Source organism: Trichomonas vaginalis, chromosome I, assembly GCF_026262505.1.
Source record: "Trichomonas vaginalis G3 chromosome I, whole genome shotgun sequence".
In the NCBI taxonomy this organism is placed as follows: Eukaryota; Parabasalia; order Trichomonadida; family Trichomonadidae; genus Trichomonas; species Trichomonas vaginalis.
Window position 1 is genome coordinate 8087287 of NC_067203.1, and position 16863 is coordinate 8104149.

The 16863-nt window shown below is 34.0% G+C and overlaps 9 protein-coding genes and 1 pseudogene across 10 annotated transcripts, besides 2 other annotated features; 3 read left to right on the forward strand and 7 right to left on the reverse strand.

Moving 5' to 3' along the window:
- Positions 1 to 148: 148 nt before the first annotated feature.
- On the reverse strand, positions 149 to 2241 carry TVAGG3_0950290 (zinc ion binding; the record flags this gene model as incomplete). Its single annotated transcript, XM_001313582.1, has 1 exon — positions 159 to 2216. The coding sequence occupies one exon, from the start codon at positions 2214 to 2216 to the stop codon at positions 159 to 161; it is 2058 nt and encodes a 685-aa protein (XP_001313583.1).
- Positions 2242 to 2612: 371 nt separating this feature from the next.
- On the reverse strand, positions 2613 to 4839 carry TVAGG3_0950300 (threonyl-tRNA synthase family; the record flags this gene model as incomplete). Its single annotated transcript, XM_001313583.2, has 1 exon — positions 2679 to 4808. The coding sequence occupies one exon, from the start codon at positions 4806 to 4808 to the stop codon at positions 2679 to 2681; it is 2130 nt and encodes a 709-aa protein (XP_001313584.1).
- Positions 4840 to 5903: 1064 nt separating this feature from the next.
- Positions 5904 to 5941: a mobile genetic element.
- A 618-nt stretch (positions 5942 to 6559) lies between these two features.
- Positions 6560 to 16863: part of a mobile genetic element that runs on past the window's edge.
- Positions 8061 to 8754, forward strand: TVAGG3_0950330 (uncharacterized protein; the record flags this gene model as incomplete). Its single annotated transcript, XM_051253232.1, has 1 exon — positions 8061 to 8754. A coding segment is annotated over one exon (694 nt), but the record flags the coding sequence as incomplete, so codon positions are not given.
- TVAGG3_0950340 (His-Me finger endonucleases family) lies at positions 8895 to 9461 on the forward strand (the record flags this gene model as incomplete). The annotated part of the gene is made up of 1 exon (XM_051253233.1): positions 8895 to 9461. The coding sequence occupies one exon, from the start codon at positions 8895 to 8897 to the stop codon at positions 9459 to 9461; it is 567 nt and encodes a 188-aa protein (XP_051078807.1).
- TVAGG3_0950350 (organellar and viral DNA polymerase type B) lies at positions 9520 to 11862 on the reverse strand (the record flags this gene model as incomplete). The annotated part of the gene is made up of 1 exon (XM_001286784.2): positions 9520 to 11862. One exon carries the CDS (start codon positions 11860 to 11862, stop codon positions 9520 to 9522), a length of 2343 nt encoding a protein of 780 aa, XP_001286785.2.
- TVAGG3_0950360 lies at positions 11945 to 13417 on the reverse strand (annotated as a pseudogene). Its single transcript has one exon. A coding segment is annotated over exon 1 (1473 nt).
- On the forward strand, positions 13516 to 14019 carry TVAGG3_0950370 (uncharacterized protein; the record flags this gene model as incomplete). The annotated part of the gene is made up of 1 exon (XM_001313586.1): positions 13516 to 14019. One exon carries the CDS (start codon positions 13516 to 13518, stop codon positions 14017 to 14019), a length of 504 nt encoding a protein of 167 aa, XP_001313587.1.
- Positions 14289 to 14699, reverse strand: TVAGG3_0950380 (uncharacterized protein; the record flags this gene model as incomplete). Its single annotated transcript, XM_001313587.1, has 1 exon — positions 14289 to 14699. The coding sequence occupies one exon, from the start codon at positions 14697 to 14699 to the stop codon at positions 14289 to 14291; it is 411 nt and encodes a 136-aa protein (XP_001313588.1).
- On the reverse strand, positions 14863 to 15804 carry TVAGG3_0950390 (organellar and viral DNA polymerase type B; the record flags this gene model as incomplete). The annotated part of the gene is made up of 1 exon (XM_001313588.1): positions 14863 to 15804. The coding sequence occupies one exon, from the start codon at positions 15802 to 15804 to the stop codon at positions 14863 to 14865; it is 942 nt and encodes a 313-aa protein (XP_001313589.1).
- On the reverse strand, positions 16171 to 16836 carry TVAGG3_0950400 (uncharacterized protein; the record flags this gene model as incomplete). The annotated part of the gene is made up of 1 exon (XM_051253234.1): positions 16171 to 16836. One exon carries the CDS (start codon positions 16834 to 16836, stop codon positions 16171 to 16173), a length of 666 nt encoding a protein of 221 aa, XP_051078808.1.

The window sequence follows — 16863 nt, forward strand, 5'->3', positions numbered from 1 at the left end:
TAATAACAAAATACCAAAATATAATGTCAAGTGCTTTGATTAATGCAGAAAACAAGTATTAAATTTTTCAATAATTTTAGATAATTTTTAAAAAAATAAAGTAAACTGTAATTTATACAAAAATATCATTTTTTATTTATTAAATTGTTAACATTTTTTTAATCAGAGAAGAATCCCCAAACTTCAACTGCTTCTGCAGCGAATTCAGGAGTTCCAGCCAAATATTCTTCAGCTTCAGGAGAATCTGGTGGCAAACCAATACCGTAAGAGTTTTCTATAACAGCGACGCATTGTTTGAAATTGTCAGCGAGAACTAAATCGTATCTTCCGAATGTCAAAGTATCCTTTTCGGCGAACAAGACACAAGGTTCTTCAATTGAAGGTCTGTAAGGAACTATTGCATCTCTATTCAAAGAGAACAAGAAACAACCATTTGGCTGACCGAAATTCTCTCCATTATGGTTCCATTTTGTTCCTGCGAATCCACCGAAAACGAAATCATCTCTTTTGACTAAAACAAGAGTAATTCCCAAATTATCAATCAAGTCATGCATGATTTTGATGCTCTTTCCATCCCTTTGTGTACTGAACAACATATGTGTCTTTGGTGTTGCTTTGAATGGCAAAGCGTGATACAATGAATCACCTTGTATCTTGTCAATGATCTTTGATCCCGCGAATGGCGTGAAATTGATTTCGATGCCATTCTTCTTCATCTTTTGTCTCCTTCTTGCAGCCAAACTTGAAATCTTCGTGACTTTGACTTTGGACAAATCAATTGGCTCTCTGTTTTCATATGTAGATGAATTAGTTGGTTGTGTGGATTCCGGTGGTAATGTTGTTGTTTCTGTTCCGTAATCAGTGATCCTTTCGCGCTCATTGAATGGAACATCCCTCTTAACAACACCATCAGGAAGATCTGCAATTGATTTCGGACAAACCGTCAAACCGCCGGTTACACAAAGATCACCTTCGATATCGCAATCCAAAGGAATGTCATCATCATGTTTGAGTTCTTGTAACAACCTGTCGTGAATGCAAGAACTCTTGATGAATGTAACTGGATCGGAATATTCTTTGTGTAACTGAATAAACTCTTCTTTTTCGACGATTTCTTGGAGTTTCCTTTCTACTTCAGTAAGAGCGGATCTGAGTTTAAGAGCTCTTTCGCCAGATTGTTGCTTCAAGGATGTAATGGCGTCTTGTGCAACTTTCATGATCCTTGCTTCAACGGTTTTTTCGTTTTCAATGACATCTTTAAGGCGCTTTGTGAAATCTTCCTTTTTCTCGGTAAGTGCTTTTCTGCGGCGAACGTAAATTCTGTCTTCTGTCTCTGTGTGCTTGCAGGCGGCCGTGTAAGCGTCTTTAAGAGGAACAAGGGTGTGTTTCGAGGCGCTTCCGAAGGAATGGGTGCCGCTCATCTTGCATTCGAGGCAGACAGGTAATTGGCACTGGAAACAGAAGTGTTCGACCTTAACTCCGGGATGGAATGGACAATCTGTCATCTGTGTGAAAGCTTCGGAGACAGGAATGCGTTTATGGGCTTCGAGAAGCTTGTTTCCTGTATGGCTTTCGGCATTGCACTTGTCACAAAGCTTGGCTGAACAGTTTGTGCACCATAATGTTGCTGGAGCACCACAGAGATCACATTTGTGCTCGGTTTCGTGCTTGAGCTCAAGTGTTTCTCCACTTGTGAAGCGGACAATGTGTAATGTACGGATTTGCTTCGGTTTGAAAATAACGAAATCGGATTTGTTGACGCAAAGTGAATCATAGTCATCCGGAAGGTCGGATGCTTGTGGTTCCATCTGAATAAAGTCTGCTTGATCGAGTTCATCACACATTATCGGTTGATAATTGTATGTATTTCCTAAAGCAACGAGTACATGAATGACTTCGTTAAAATCGCGATCTTTATTGATGTCAATTTTGTTTGGGCAAACGTGCAATGGAAGATTTGGTGAAATTCTAACACCGTTTTTGATGATATCTGATAAAGGTTGCTGAAAAGAAGTTGTTGGTATAAAAGCGTGAACTACATTCAATGGCTGTAAGTTTTCACAATATTTTCCGAAATTAATCGCTTGTTGTACGTTGTTTATATCGAATGCTTCGATGATTTGAACGCGAGGTGCGTGTAAGAGCTGTTGGATTTGATACTCCATCGTGATGTATGCTTCTGACGATTTAGGTATCTTATTCATTGGTTGAGTCATCTTTGAAATTTAAAATCTGTCAAAAATAGTTACATAACGCATGATAACTTCTTTTTTTCATCAATCAAAAATTTTGCACAATAAAGATATACAACAGTAATGTTTATTAAATTGCCCATGTTTATGGCACTTATCTTAACAAATCAATCTAAATTTTCAATTTGTTTTTCAAATTGCAATAACATATTATGAAATGGTTCCACGATATCAAGGTCTATTAAGTTCCGTATGACAACATCTCAAAATTCGATACATTAATTAGCCGTAAATTAATTGATTACTAATACAAAAAGGAATTGATCATTGTATTTCTTATAACCATCACATTATTGTTTTCATAACCAATTCATCTAAAAATTTGTTAAATTTTAAAATAATTTTAAAAAATGAACTTAGTTGAATAAAAAAAGTAAATTTAATTTAAATTAATAAGAGAGTCAATAAAAAAATGATAAAAAAAGTTTAATTTCTTGTGTAGTTCTTCTGCATATCGCGGATCTGGTTCATGAACTGATCGAGTGGAACAACTGTTGGAGCGTTCTCACCACGCCATCTAGCGGCAACTGAGCGGCTCTCGACTTCGCGATCACCAATGATGAGGGCGACGTTGTTAGACATCTTGAAAGCATTGACGATCTTCTTGTTCATTGATTCTGGGCCATCAGCGATTTCTACAGCGAATCCCTCGAGGTGCATCATGTCGTAGATTTCCTTGATGTACTTCATCTGTCCCTCCTTTGTCATGTTCTGTGGGATGATGCAGATCTGTCTTGGTGACATCCAGAATGGGAACTTGCCAGCGAAGTGTTCGATAGCGATAGCGATGAAACGCTCGAGTGAGCCGAGAACAGCACGGTGGATCATGACTGGGCGCTGTGGCTTGAGCTCAGCGTCGACGTATGTGAGGTCGAACTTCTCTGGGAGCTGGAAGTCGAGTTGGATTGTAGCGAGCTGGTGGCGACGGCCGAGGCAGTCCTTGACGAGGACATCAATCTTTGGACCGTAGAAAGCAGCTTCTCCTGGAGCTTCTGTGAAGTTCTTCTTGTTATCGATAAGAGCCTGGCGAAGCATGTTTGTAGCGTTCTCCCAAACCTTGAGATCACCCATGTACTTCTCCATGTTGATTGTGGATAATGTGAACTCAAGTTCCATTCCGAAGTAACCGTAAACTTCTGTCATGAAGTCAAGACCATCGGAAATTTCCTCACCGATCTGGTCATAACGAGCGAAGATGTGGGCATCATCCTGAACGAAGCGGCGAACACGTGTAAGACCTGTGAGAGCGCCTGTAGCTTCGTTACGGTGGAGAACACCGAATTCAGCCATACGGATTGGCATTTCCTTGTATGAGCGGACCTTTGATCTGAAGACAAGGCAGTGGCCTGGGCAGTTCATTGGCTTCATACCCATTTCACGGACAGCCTTCTGAGCGACTGGATCCTTGGCATCCTGGGCAGCGAGTTCCTCCTCTGTTGGAGCACCATCGTCGACCTTGAAGTGGAACATGTCGTCACGGTAGTGAGCCCAGTGACCGGATGTCTTGAAGAGGTCATCGTAGAAGATGTTTGGTGTGATGACTTCGACGAACTGGCGCTTGAGGTACTGCTGGCGGATCATTGACATGAGACGGCGGTACATGAGGCAGCCTTCTGGGTAGAAGAAAGCACAGCCTGGTGACCATTCGTGGAAGAAGAAGAGGCCGAGATCTGTGCCGAGCTTTCTGTGATCACGCTTGGCGGCTTCTTCAAGGAACTTCTTGTGTTCTGTCATCTGTTCCTTCTTGGGGAATGTGATAGCGCGGATACGGCGCATCTTTTTGTTGGCATCACCGTTCCAGATGCAAGCAGAAACATCCATGACCCACCAGGAAGCGATTGGGGCAGCATTGATAAGGTGTGGACCGCGGCAAAGATCGATGAATGTGCCTGTACGGTAGAGAGAGACGAGTTCACCTGGAGCAACTCTGTTTGTAAGGATTTCTGTCTTGTAGTGGTTGGATGAGAAGATTTCAAGAGCTTCTTCACGAGTGCACATCTTGCGCTCGTAGTCAACCTTGTGGTTGCAGATGGAGATAGCAGCCTTTTCGATTTCCTTGAGTGTTTCTGGTGTAACCTCTTGGCCTTCTCTTGGCTCGTAATCGTAGAAGAAGCCCTTCTCGCCGGCTGGGCCGATAGCGATTTCAACCTGAAGGTGTGTCTCAATGGCAGCACCGAGAACGTGAGCAGATGAGTGCCAGAAAACTTCTTTGCCACGTGGGTCATCGAAGTTAACGAATGTAATGTTGTCACCGTGTGTGATTGGGCGTGAAAGATCCCACATCTCTTCTAAGTTGATTGCAGCAGCATAGAAAATTGTCTTTGGTGGGTACTCAGCCTTGATGATATCGAGTGGTGTTGTAACACCAAGGGTGATTGTGATTTGCTTGCCTTCCTTAGCTTGTTTACTGTTTTCTGGAAGTAATAAAATTTGAACTTCCTTTGGCTCGACCTTTGGAGTCTTATCTTCCATCTTGTTGAACATATCAAGACGTCTCTGGACGAACTCTGGAATTGGTTCTTTACCCTTTCCCTTTTGAGCAGCAGCTTCGCTCATTGTAAAGTGAGACGACCAAAATCCCCTATCGCCGACCATTCCTTACTCAATTTTTCAATAAGTTATTCAAAATTTTTGTAATTTTGGAATAGGAATTTAACGATTTAAGCACGAAGAAATATATTTAGTCAATAAATATAACAAAGTGGCGGTGTTTTTGTATGAAATTGATGAAGTTCAATCTCGAGATTTCATTTCAACAAGATTGAATGGAAAGAATGACAAATAAAAAATGAAGAAATATGCAATGCTATATAGTGGAGTGTTCGGACAGTATTTTGCTGTCCTAAGAACGTTTTTTTATTCCCAGTTCTCCGAATTCTCAATATTTAACGATGGGATCGATCATCGTCTTTCTCCTCTGAAATTAATTCTTTAAAATGTCATTTTTCTAATTTAGATGATGGACAAAACAGTATCTACATAGAGATTAATAAGAGTTATTATCGTAAAAACTGACATTTAAAAAAATTGAAGGTTAAAACTTTTTCAAGAAACTTAATAAGATTTATTTTCTATGATGCCTATTCAGTTCGTTTTGTGACAAAATTCTGACATTCATTTTGCGTTTTGTATTTTTCAGATCATTTGCATGTTTAACAATTTCAAATTTCATTGAAATCGAAAGTGCATGAATGATTTCATCAGGGCACAAAGGCATAAATCGTAATTGTTCTTTTATCACCAAATTTCAATTTCAAAATCACTAAAATTCTTTAGTTCATGATCAATGTTACTTTCGTTGCTGTTCTATATGATATTTAACCGAATAAGTATACAATTTCTTAAATATAAAATACTCTTGCATTAAGACCTGTCTTTAAATAAACTGTGTATTAACAAACTCCCACACCCTATTTTATATCGAATTATTTAGTTAATATCCACCAAAACTTTTCCTATTCTGAATTATCCTATGATATAAGATAATTATCGCTAATAACTTTATTTGTTATGAATAAGTAAACTATCTTTTATTGATCTTTTCTTATAATTCATGAATAATAACGGAGAATTGATTTAAATTTCAACAACCTCCGAAATATGGAATAAAGCAAACTAACATATGACAATTTAGCATTCCTTTACTTAATTTGTTGTAAACAGAAATTCATCAAAAGTAACACCTTAGAAAAGCTAAAATATTGAATTTTTGGAACTTTTGATAGAGCACGTTTTTAAATATTAATTAAAGTAAATGTATATTTTGTAAAGATTCTTTTTAATAAAAAAATAAAATTTTGAGGAAGAACACAAAATCTTCTGAAAAATAATATCACATAAACTCATATTATTTTCTAATATATAACTATTTTATATAAAAATCAAATTCAATGATCTTAAAAGCGAAGGATAAACCTCAAAATTTACGAATATAATGAGTGGGAATATAATGCTTATCTATCATAAAACCATATGAAATATCAATTTTTGCTTTACGCCTAATTTTTGACGACAATTAGCAAAAAATGTTAAATGTTAACACTCAGTCCATTTGAATATGAAAAATAAAATTGACTTTGATTAAATGTTTTTATTTATCATGCAATTCTTCTTGCGACCAAAGATTTGAATAAAACTTAAAAAAATAAGATAGCTTAAAAAATAATATACGGTAGTGTTTACTAATAGATGAATAGTATATAAATTCTATTAAAATGGATTTGATCCAAAAAAATATAAAACCAAAAATAATTGTTATAATTTAAATGAAGAAGTAATTTAAAACGATTTTATTTATGATCAAATTTTAATGCGGCTAACTGCTTTTCACTTAATTTCCTTTTTGGTTTTACTGGTTTTTCTTCGGCGCTCTGCGCCAAGATGGACTCTCTGAGTCCTCCTGTTTTTGATGTCTTTAGTTCTGTTAATATCTGCTCACGAATTTCTTTTTTGATGGCTTCAATATCTAATCCCTGACTCATTTGATTACCGATAAAAAATTCAAAATTTAAAAATTTTATTTGAATTAAATATGAGCCTATCAAAATCTGAGAGACAATCGATTATATTAAATGATGCAAGAGGAATTCAGCATCCATTATATTATGTATCAACAAGTAAAGATGGAAAAATTTATGTAAGAAAAAGACGAGTTCCATTAACGAATTCGGAAACTGAGAAAATAGATATAAAACCTAAACTTGAAACAAAAGCGGAAGACAGTGAGGCTGTCAGGACAAAGCCCACGATAAAGGAAACGGAACCTAAACCAGAACCTAAACCCGATGTACTTTCGATAACGAATCAAGAATTAATAGCTAAATTTGTAAATTTCATTGAAAAGCAAACGGAATCAAAAAATCCAGACCCACCAGTAAAAGAGCAGGAAACCAAAATTAATGAAGAGTTTGTGAAAAACGTAAAATATGAAATTATTGAACAAAAGAAACAAATTCCTCAACTAAGAAGAAGAGTTAGAATATTAAACTAAATAAATATTTTTATCTAACATAAAACATGCAAAACGAACAGCTTAACGAATTTACACCAGCTGAACATATCCATCAAATTTGTTCATATTTTGATGTAATCGATAATGCAATTAATATTGGTGATACTAATAGAAGATATATCGATGCAAAAATTCCATCACAACCAGGAAGCGCAAAGGATCATAACTGGGTCACATTCAATTTATCTCCGCCAGGTGAAAATATGCTAGACCTTTATAACACATTCCTTACAACTACCTATAAAAGTAAATATATCCTGGATAATGCTATTACTGGCTCATCAATTCCAAATACTAATTCTCCAGGTTTCTTTGGCGTTTTTGATGAATCAATTTACACCATTGAAGCATATCAGTTATTAGCAAATGGAAGAGTTATTTATAGTCAGGATAACGCAAGAGAAGAAGCATATATCATTTCTAATTCACAGACTACAGAACAAATAAAGAAAGTTGATGTTTTCTCAAAAACGAGACATAAAGATGTATGGAAACGTTCTGGAACAGTTCGAACAGGTCAAATTATCTCAGGACCTTTAGCTGCAGGAGCTGAAATTAATTTTGACATTAAAATAAAGATTCCATGTCGTAAATTCCTTATTCTAGAAGTTATTAGATTTATTCCTGCTTTTGCAGGCAACATTCAGTTAAAGGTTAAATTTAGTAGCGATGCATTCCAGGTAACAGCACTGCCGGTAGAAGATATTTTAGCTCATAATCCTTCTTTAATCAGTCAGGTAAAAGATAATTATGACCCACCAACTAATAAATTTGTTCCATGGAATGAACCATTCAATATGATAACAGCAGTTTCTAAATCAAATGGTGAAATTACTGTTTCAACAGTTGAACAAAGATTAACGAAGAAATCAGCTGAATTCATTGATTGCTTCATTCATCCTAAAGCATTTTCACTCGATCCAAATATTTACACTGAATTAGTCGATCATTATACATCACAAGCTTTATGTTTTCCAATTAAAGTAATGGACTGGATTCCTATGGACGGTTCGTTCAGTAAAGGTTCACCATCAGCAACTTTCACAGCAGCTTATACACCAATTAACGTTAAAAGCATTTGGGCTTTATTTAGGAAGAATGATAATTATATCGTGAATTTCGAAAATCCTCAATTTGAAACCCTTCAATTATCAATGGGGCTTATGGAAGTATGCCAGCTGAACCCGAAAGCTCTTGGTCCTGTGTTCTATGAAATGGTTGCTAATGCATGCAATACAAATAACGATATGATAGGATTTAATGAAGATGTGATGAGGTCGTTAATTGATGATGGAAGCGTTAAACATTTATATGAATCATACGATAACACTCATTTCCTCTGTGGATTCCCTACGGAAACTGATTTCACATTTCAACAGGGTCAAACATCAACGGCACCAATTACATATAAATTAGGTGTTAAAGCTGATGATACAAATATAAGCGAAAAATACACTGTCAAACCTTTATTAGGATTTCTTAGAAATGCTTGTTTCGCTATTCAAGTCAGACCAGCTGGCATTCCTGCTGTTAGAATTGATGATTATAATTTAGCTGCTGATGGAGGTGAAGAGTAAAAAAATAAATGTAGTTAATTTTTAATTTTCTGATTTTTTTATTTTTATAAAACGATGGAAAATAATAACTGGGAAACGTTAGTTGCTGATGAAGATTACGAAATTAACACAAAATATCCGTATCAAATAAGAAGAAAGAAAAACGGAAAGACTGTCAGTGAGTATGAAGAAAAGAATGGATATATAAGATTAACCCTTAACGGTAAAAAATATCTTAAGCATAGATTAATAGCTATTCAGTGGATTGATAATCCTGATAGTTTTGGGGAAGTTGACCATTACGATAAAGTTAGAAATAATAATAAGATTGATAATCTACATTGGTGTTCAAGTTCTACAAATAATAGAAATAGAAGTAAAGCAAATGGAGTAGAATATAATTTCGTTGATGAAATCAGTGAAAATTCAATTACTGTTTCACATTATGGAAATCATGAATTTGAGGATTTATTTTACGACATCGATGCAGATTTGTTTTATTATTATAACGGTCGTCAGTATAAAGAACTATACATTAATGAAAACATAAATGGTTCATTATATGTTAACGTTTATGATGTTAATGGAAAAAGAACATGCATTACGTATAGTAAATTCAAACGCTTACATAATTTAATATGAAAAGTTTATTTTTGTCTTGAACGATAAAAATATATTATATCATTATTACAGATCATCTTCAGAACTTTAATTTCCTTATGAAAGTATTTTTAGTCGTTATTGAAAAGTTAAACTTCTCTTCAAAACAGGGTGCTGTTGATTTGCATAAATCAAATGCGATTTCCTGACCATCGTGAAGGGCTTGATATAATTTCATTATACTGAACTCAGAATCTTTATCATATTTTCCAACAGGAATATGAATGTTCTTATCTTCATTATAATAGCATTGTACTGCGTCAGGAAACATTTCGTTAGCGGTTAAAGCAATGACATCTTGTTTTACGCCTTTCATACGTGCATGAAATGCAACTTCACCAATGTCATTTATTAAAAGGTCTATGTAAGTCTTCTTTCCACAAAATATCGACTTGTAAGCTAAACTTTGTTTATCTTTTGTGATTTCTGCAAAATCTGAATGAAACTGACCTAAATTCTTTCCTATTAATTCACGACCATATCTTTTCTGAAATTCCCGAGCTAAACGTGGTATGTCTTCATTGAAAATATGCATGCTATCACAGTCCTGGTAGAAGATTTGAAGTCCCATATCCTCAGCAGTGCAAAATACTTCATTCATGATACGTTTCGACATAGATAAGATATTAACACCTAAGGGGCAAAAGTTAAAGTGTCTGCAAATGCTTTTAGTTAGTTTGAAAATAGTTTTATCCGAACCATCTAAACCTTCAAATTTAATGATATGGTTATAATTTCTGATGGCATACCTAACAGCATCTTTATCATCAATGATTTTAATTTTCGACTCTATCGGGAACAAAATAGTTTTTCCATAAATACTGTTCAAAATTAATTTAATATTTTCTTGTAGCGGATTTTCTTCCTTCTTATACTTTAATCTCAATTCAAACAATTTCTTTACTTCATCTCTTATTCTAAAATCTCTTTTTTCATCGTAGTAGTAACCCTGTAATACTTCGCAGCTGATGCCCTGATATTTTATTAAATCCTGCAAAGCTATGTGGTCCACATACATTAAACAGCATGTGTTAGAACTTCTTGGAACCTTTAGCTCCGGGTTTAATTCTGGATCTACTGTTATTAATGGAAAGTGCCTTTTAATCTTAATCTCGGTTATTTTTATTAAAACAAAGAATCCGGAAATGAATTTCTCACCTTCAGGCTCGCCCTGGTCATCATCGAATAAATGTTTTAACAAATATTCACTGTTTAACATTTCTTTCTTCATAACCTTTGGAATTCCTTCTAAAGTATAAAGTCTCGCAGTAGCTGAGGGATATAATGAAACAGCATCGAAGTCAGCAATGAGTTTCTTTTCGCTCTTTTGCGCTCTCTTGTTATCTGACAGCATACATCTTCCACCTTGAATACAGCGTGAAATAAATTCTCTTGGTTTATTTGAAAGGTCATATAAATTTCCATTCGGGAAATATACTCTGTTTTCGAAAAGTTTGTTAGCGATTGAACAAATGCTAACGTAATCATAAACGTTTAAATCAAACTCTTTCAATATATCATTTCTGAACTTAACAAAACCTTCTCTTAAAATCCTTACGTCCTGTTTGCAATAAAATGAGCTATATTTTTCTAAATCGAAATGGTTTTCATCTATTCTGCAGTTTTCGATTAAATCTATGTTTTTCATGAACGTTTCAATATCTTTTACAAACTTACACGCTTCAGAAATTACGCCAGTTTTGTTATCATTAACTAATAAAGAGCTTGAATAATATTGATACGGAAATACTTCCTTTTCACCACACTGCAAATGAAACATTTCAGGAAATAGTTTAAGCTTCTTATTTATAACAGTGTATGAATCTTTAATAATGATTGCTTTACCTTTATATATTCCCGTTATCTGCATTGTTCTAGAACCCTTAATAATTGGTGTTCCGCTAATTTCTGTTAAATGTCTTAAAATGAAATTGATATCATAACTGAGGTTATGAAAATATATTAAACTTTTATCAGGAATTCTTTCTAAAAATTTTGTTGCACAATTTTGACCCCAAATGCTTTCGCTAATCTTTCCATCTTCACTATCATAACAAATGTTAAAGGCTTTATGAACTCCATCAGTGCTACATTCAAAGTCAGCGAAGAAAATGTGTTCAGGAATGAATTTTTGTTTTGATTTATCACTATCTTTACTTTCAGACTTTTTCTTTAACTGAACACAGTAGTTCGGGGTATAATTTAAATCTTTAAACGGTGCAAGTTTTTGTTTATATAAATCTGTTGTATAAGTGAAAAGTTCACCATAAGATAACGGTTCAAAGTAATTGCACTCTCTTAATGTTTTCAAAATATCCCATAAAGGAGTTGTTCGCGTAGAATCAATAACAAATCTATTTTCCCTTTTCTTATATATTTTCATTTGACGCTCAATATTCCAGCCGCCTAATGATTTGAGAATTTCGTTATAATTTATGATAAAATATGTTGTCATAGGTAATCTTTCATTTAACATGTAATGGTCTTCAACAAGAAGTAAGTCAATAGTTCGAACAGTTTCACATTCTTTTGGTATATATCTCTTTATTTCATTATGTCTAGAGTCATTGAAATAACCAATGGTAACATTAAATGCTATGCCTGTTGCGTTAGAAATTTCCTGAATCTTACTTTGTGGAAAATCTCTAACTCTAATAACTTCACGCATGTGGTCTACCGTCTGCTCATCAACTCCAGCCTGAATGCAAGCATAAACGAAGCAGTTATCTTCTGTCATCAACTTAGCAGTTCTTTTGTTAAGTTCATTGAAAATTTGATAGCGTTCAAGATTTATAGGTAATCTGCAAAGATACTTCCAAAACTCACCGCTTCTCTTTTTATTCGTTCTCTTTTCATCAAGAATTTCATTCCAAAAATCATCTATATCCTGTTTATCCTATTTCTTTAAGTCTGTTTAATAATCTTTGCTGACGTGCTGTTAATTTGCTTTCATCTCTTTTTTCTCTCTTCTGTGGCTTACCTTTCTTAATATCGCTCATCGTTAATCCTTCATATTCGGTTAAATCATACATTTTAATTTCTTCGAGGTTCTTAATATTTGTCATGAAGAAATCATAATGTTTTTCAATTATTCCGGCTGCGTTTGCTTCAATCTCTGTTATAAAGTTTTCTTGCTTTAACTGATGAAGCAAAGCTCCGATGTTCTCGATATTCAATGTTGAATTAGTAAATTTACCATCGAGTTTATAACAAATCATCCATTTTTGCTGTGAATTTACTTTTATCTTCTGCAGAAGCCTAATAAACATTTTACCGAAACGTTCATGTAGGTAATTTCTGTTTTCTTCATTGAGTTCACGAATATTAAAATCTATGATTCTATTTCCTGCTTTAACATTTTTGCGTTTATTATTTTCATCCTTCTTTAACCATTTTTCGTCATCATGAGCTTTATCGTCTATAGATTTAATAACTTCGTTTGCTTTGCGTAATTGTGCAAATGCTTTTGCATACTTTACAGCTATATTTTTCTTTTCTTCATCGCTTTTCTTCTTTCTCGTTTCCCCAACACTAACATTAGTTATATCGTGCATTTCCTGCCTTACTTCTTTTGGTACCGCTGTCCGTGTCCTTCCTACATCAACATTAGTTATATCATACATTTCTTTTCTTACTTCCTTCGGTACTGCTGTCCGTGTCCTTCCTACATCAACATTCATCATATCATGAATTTCCTGCCTAACTTCCTTCGGTACCGCTTGTTTATGATATAAATTAACCTGAACATCGTTTAAAGGAAATGTTTTGTTATTAATGTAATCATTAATTTTCTCGTAAGTGACTACACCTCTGTAATCATTGAGGTATTTAGCTAATGACGATTTGTTAGTCGCATATCTTTTGCTAACTTCAATGTCAGCATTCTTCAATAACTTCTTAATTTCTTCATGGTCTAATCTAGATAGCTTTTTATACATCTTTTATGGAAAATAAAAAAATATTTTCCGTAAAAAATATAATTTAAAAATAAACTTAATTTTTTTAAATAATTTATATTTTTAATTTTAATAAAATAATGTCTGAGTACAAGTTCTATTCATACAATGCTCTCGCTACTGCTGTTAAGGGTGAATTCATAAATGGAAAAAACGTGAACGTTATATTCAATAAAAAGTCTGTGAAAGAATCTAAATACGGTCAGTTCGTTAAACCATACGCTATCATTATTGACAGAAAACGTTACACACCACATGAAATAGCAGTATTACTTAAACAAAGAGGAATATTTGTAAATATCAAAGATACACACTATACGATTATGAAGAACTCTAACGTTGAATTTTTCAGCATCGCCTTAGATTTATCACAGCAGAAAGAATTCAAGAAGGCGCAAGGCGCCGAGATGGGCTCAAAGAGCCCTCCAGGTGAAGTAGTTGTGAAATATTATCCTTCATCTCTGAAGACAATAACGAATAAAGATATAATCAATAAGCTCCTACCAGTAATTGAGGAAGCAACGATTGAATATGAAGAAGAAGGAAGTGAAGTAATTGAGGAAATAGACCCTGAAGCTTTATAAGAAAATTTATTTTTGAATAACTGAAGGTGTCACCACGTCACCATGTCACCAGGTTAATTAACTTCTTTTAAGAATGATGACAACATGACATTTAGACAACAGGTACGAAAGGAGGAAGGCATTTATGAATTATTTTTGTAAATAATTAGTTACGGTCAGTCAGTTAGTCAGGACCTTCGGTCCTGGCGCTTTGCGCCGTCAGTAAAATTTACACCAAAAATATATTTTAGTTGAAAAGGTTAGATCTAACCCGATATCTACCCTCATTTCTACCCCTTGAACTTTTTATAACATTCGGTCATTAATTCATCAATTTCATTTAAATCACGATTTAAAAACTCATTGACTTCATCTTCAACCGTGTCATCCTGTAATAAGAATATTTTCTTTAATTTCATGTCAACATCCCGAACAGCACAAAGGATAAAATCATATTCATTTCTTCCGTTAAACATTTCTTTTCTTTCTCGTTCATCGGTAAATAAATTATTGAAAATATAAACAGTGGTGTAAAAGTTATGTACTGTATTAAATGTTGAAGCTTCACCTATTTTAGATTTTAGGATTCTTTTAGTAAGTAAATTGTTATCGTTCTTTCTCTTTTCCTTATCGTTCATGTCGAATCTGTCGAACCACATATCCTGTATTTCATCGAATTTACGAACTATAGAATCCGTCATTTCCCTGGTTAATGAGGGGTAATCATTATTAATTTTTTCCTATAATCTGTCCATATGATTTTCATCGACGTTTCCGGAAAACATTTAATTAAAGCAAAAATATATTTTAGGGTAGATGGTTAGATCTAACCCGATATCTACCCTCATTTCTACCCCAGTTATTTTATAAACGTTTCACATGATATACGTTATGAATTCGTGAAATTTTAAATATTTTTGTAGCTTCTATTTCTTCAGTTAATATATCAAAAGTTTTAACGATACCGAAAGTTTCTTTATACTTCTTCTTAACATCAGATAAAAGGAAATCATCGGCTGTGGGATAGTTTTTATTCAGAAATTCTAACATGTCCATTTTATCTTCTGCTGGTTTCTCTGCCTCCCTCTTTAAATCTTCGTAATCGTTTCTCATTCTTTCTATCTCTTTTACTGAATAATTATATTTCCTAATTGCTGCTTTACATTTCGAACACTGAGGATTCATTTTTGCGTTATATTCTGAGACCTTACCTGCTAAAATAACTAAAGCAGCAATGGCTTTCTTTAAATCTGAAGCAGTTGGTTTTATCTGTTCATGCCATACTTTACCTCTTCTGTCTTTATCTCTAATCTCCCACACACATCTAGCAGCTAATGAAACAAAGTTATCGTATGTCTTAAATTCCTCAGATTTATAAATATCTGAAATGTTTTTATAAATCATGTCGCAGTCTTTATCCATAACTTTGTGGTTACAATGAAAACCTAAGAATTCAGAATTTACCTTACGAATGAATTTCTTAATTTCTGCAGAATCACTAACTTTAACTTCAATTTCATCGAATTCAGGAACAGTCAGTTTCCGTTGCTGGATTTCAGGTAATTTAGGTAAATGGTCTATGATATCTTGCATTTCATAAAGATATTCTTCATTTTCTTCATCCTGTGCGGTACAGTCTAAATTACTTGTTAAAAGTTCCTGCTTTATTCTTTGTATTTCTGTTTCGAAAGTAAATGAAGAAGGAATGAAGTTTTTCATTTCTACTAACATTGACGTAGGATTCATGACTAATGAATTTGGTGCCGTTGATGTCGAAAGTGCGGATGTTTCGATTTTTGTAATCATATCTTTTATACCAAATAAAAAAATAAAAATAAAATAAAAATTAACTTTTTTTTTATTTCGGGAAAATTCATGAAAATTCATGAGGGTAGAAATGAGGTTAGATATCGGGTTAGATCTAACCTTTTCAACTAAAATATATTTTTGGTGTAAATTTTACTGACGGCGCAAAGCGCCAGGACCGAAGGTCCTGACTGACGGCACAAAGTGGCTTAACGAAAACATTAATATATAAAATTCATGAAAATTCATGAGGGTAGAAATGAGGGTAGATATCGGGTTAGATCTAACCATCTACCCTAAAAATTATTTTTGGTCATGGGCTATGCCCCGCCGCTTTGCGTCTTTATGTTAAAATAAATGGTTCATTTACTCACAATATTTTTGTACAAAACGACCCCAAACTTTTAACTTCTTTTCTGCAGCTTCTAATGCTATCTTAGCGAGTTCATATTCTCTAAATTCTCTCTTTAAATCTTCTTGTTCCCATTGGTCTAGTTCGTATGGAGAATCTCTATAACCATAACATATCTCACGTTCATGTTCTAATTGTTTTTCGCACATTTTTCTAACTTCTTGTTCGAACAAAGGTTTAGCATTCTCTACTGTATCTTCAAGTTCTTCTTCATCTAATTTCTCATGAACTTTCTTATCTATGGAGTCCATAATATCTTTGACATAAAATGCATACTTTACAGAGCACCATTCAGCAACAAAATGAACGAGGTCAGGATGTATGTAAATACATTTGAATTCATTCATGACACCCTTTGTAAGCTCATAAAATGCTTGTTTTGAGGTTAAGCCATTTTTGGCTTGACCGTATTCGTTCATCCAAAACTCAAGAATTTCCCTCATTTTAGCACTATTGAGAAATCTGTTTAAATGGTTTAACTTTCCTGCTTCTCTTGCCATCTTTGTTGCATTAATGTAACCATCCTTGTCTCTACGTAAGACTTCAATACCGTTATAAGTTCCTTTTGTGAATGTTTCGCCATTAGATTTGTTCGTGAATGTTTTTGCTTCGACTGACATTTCTGTTCTTACATACAAAATAAAAAA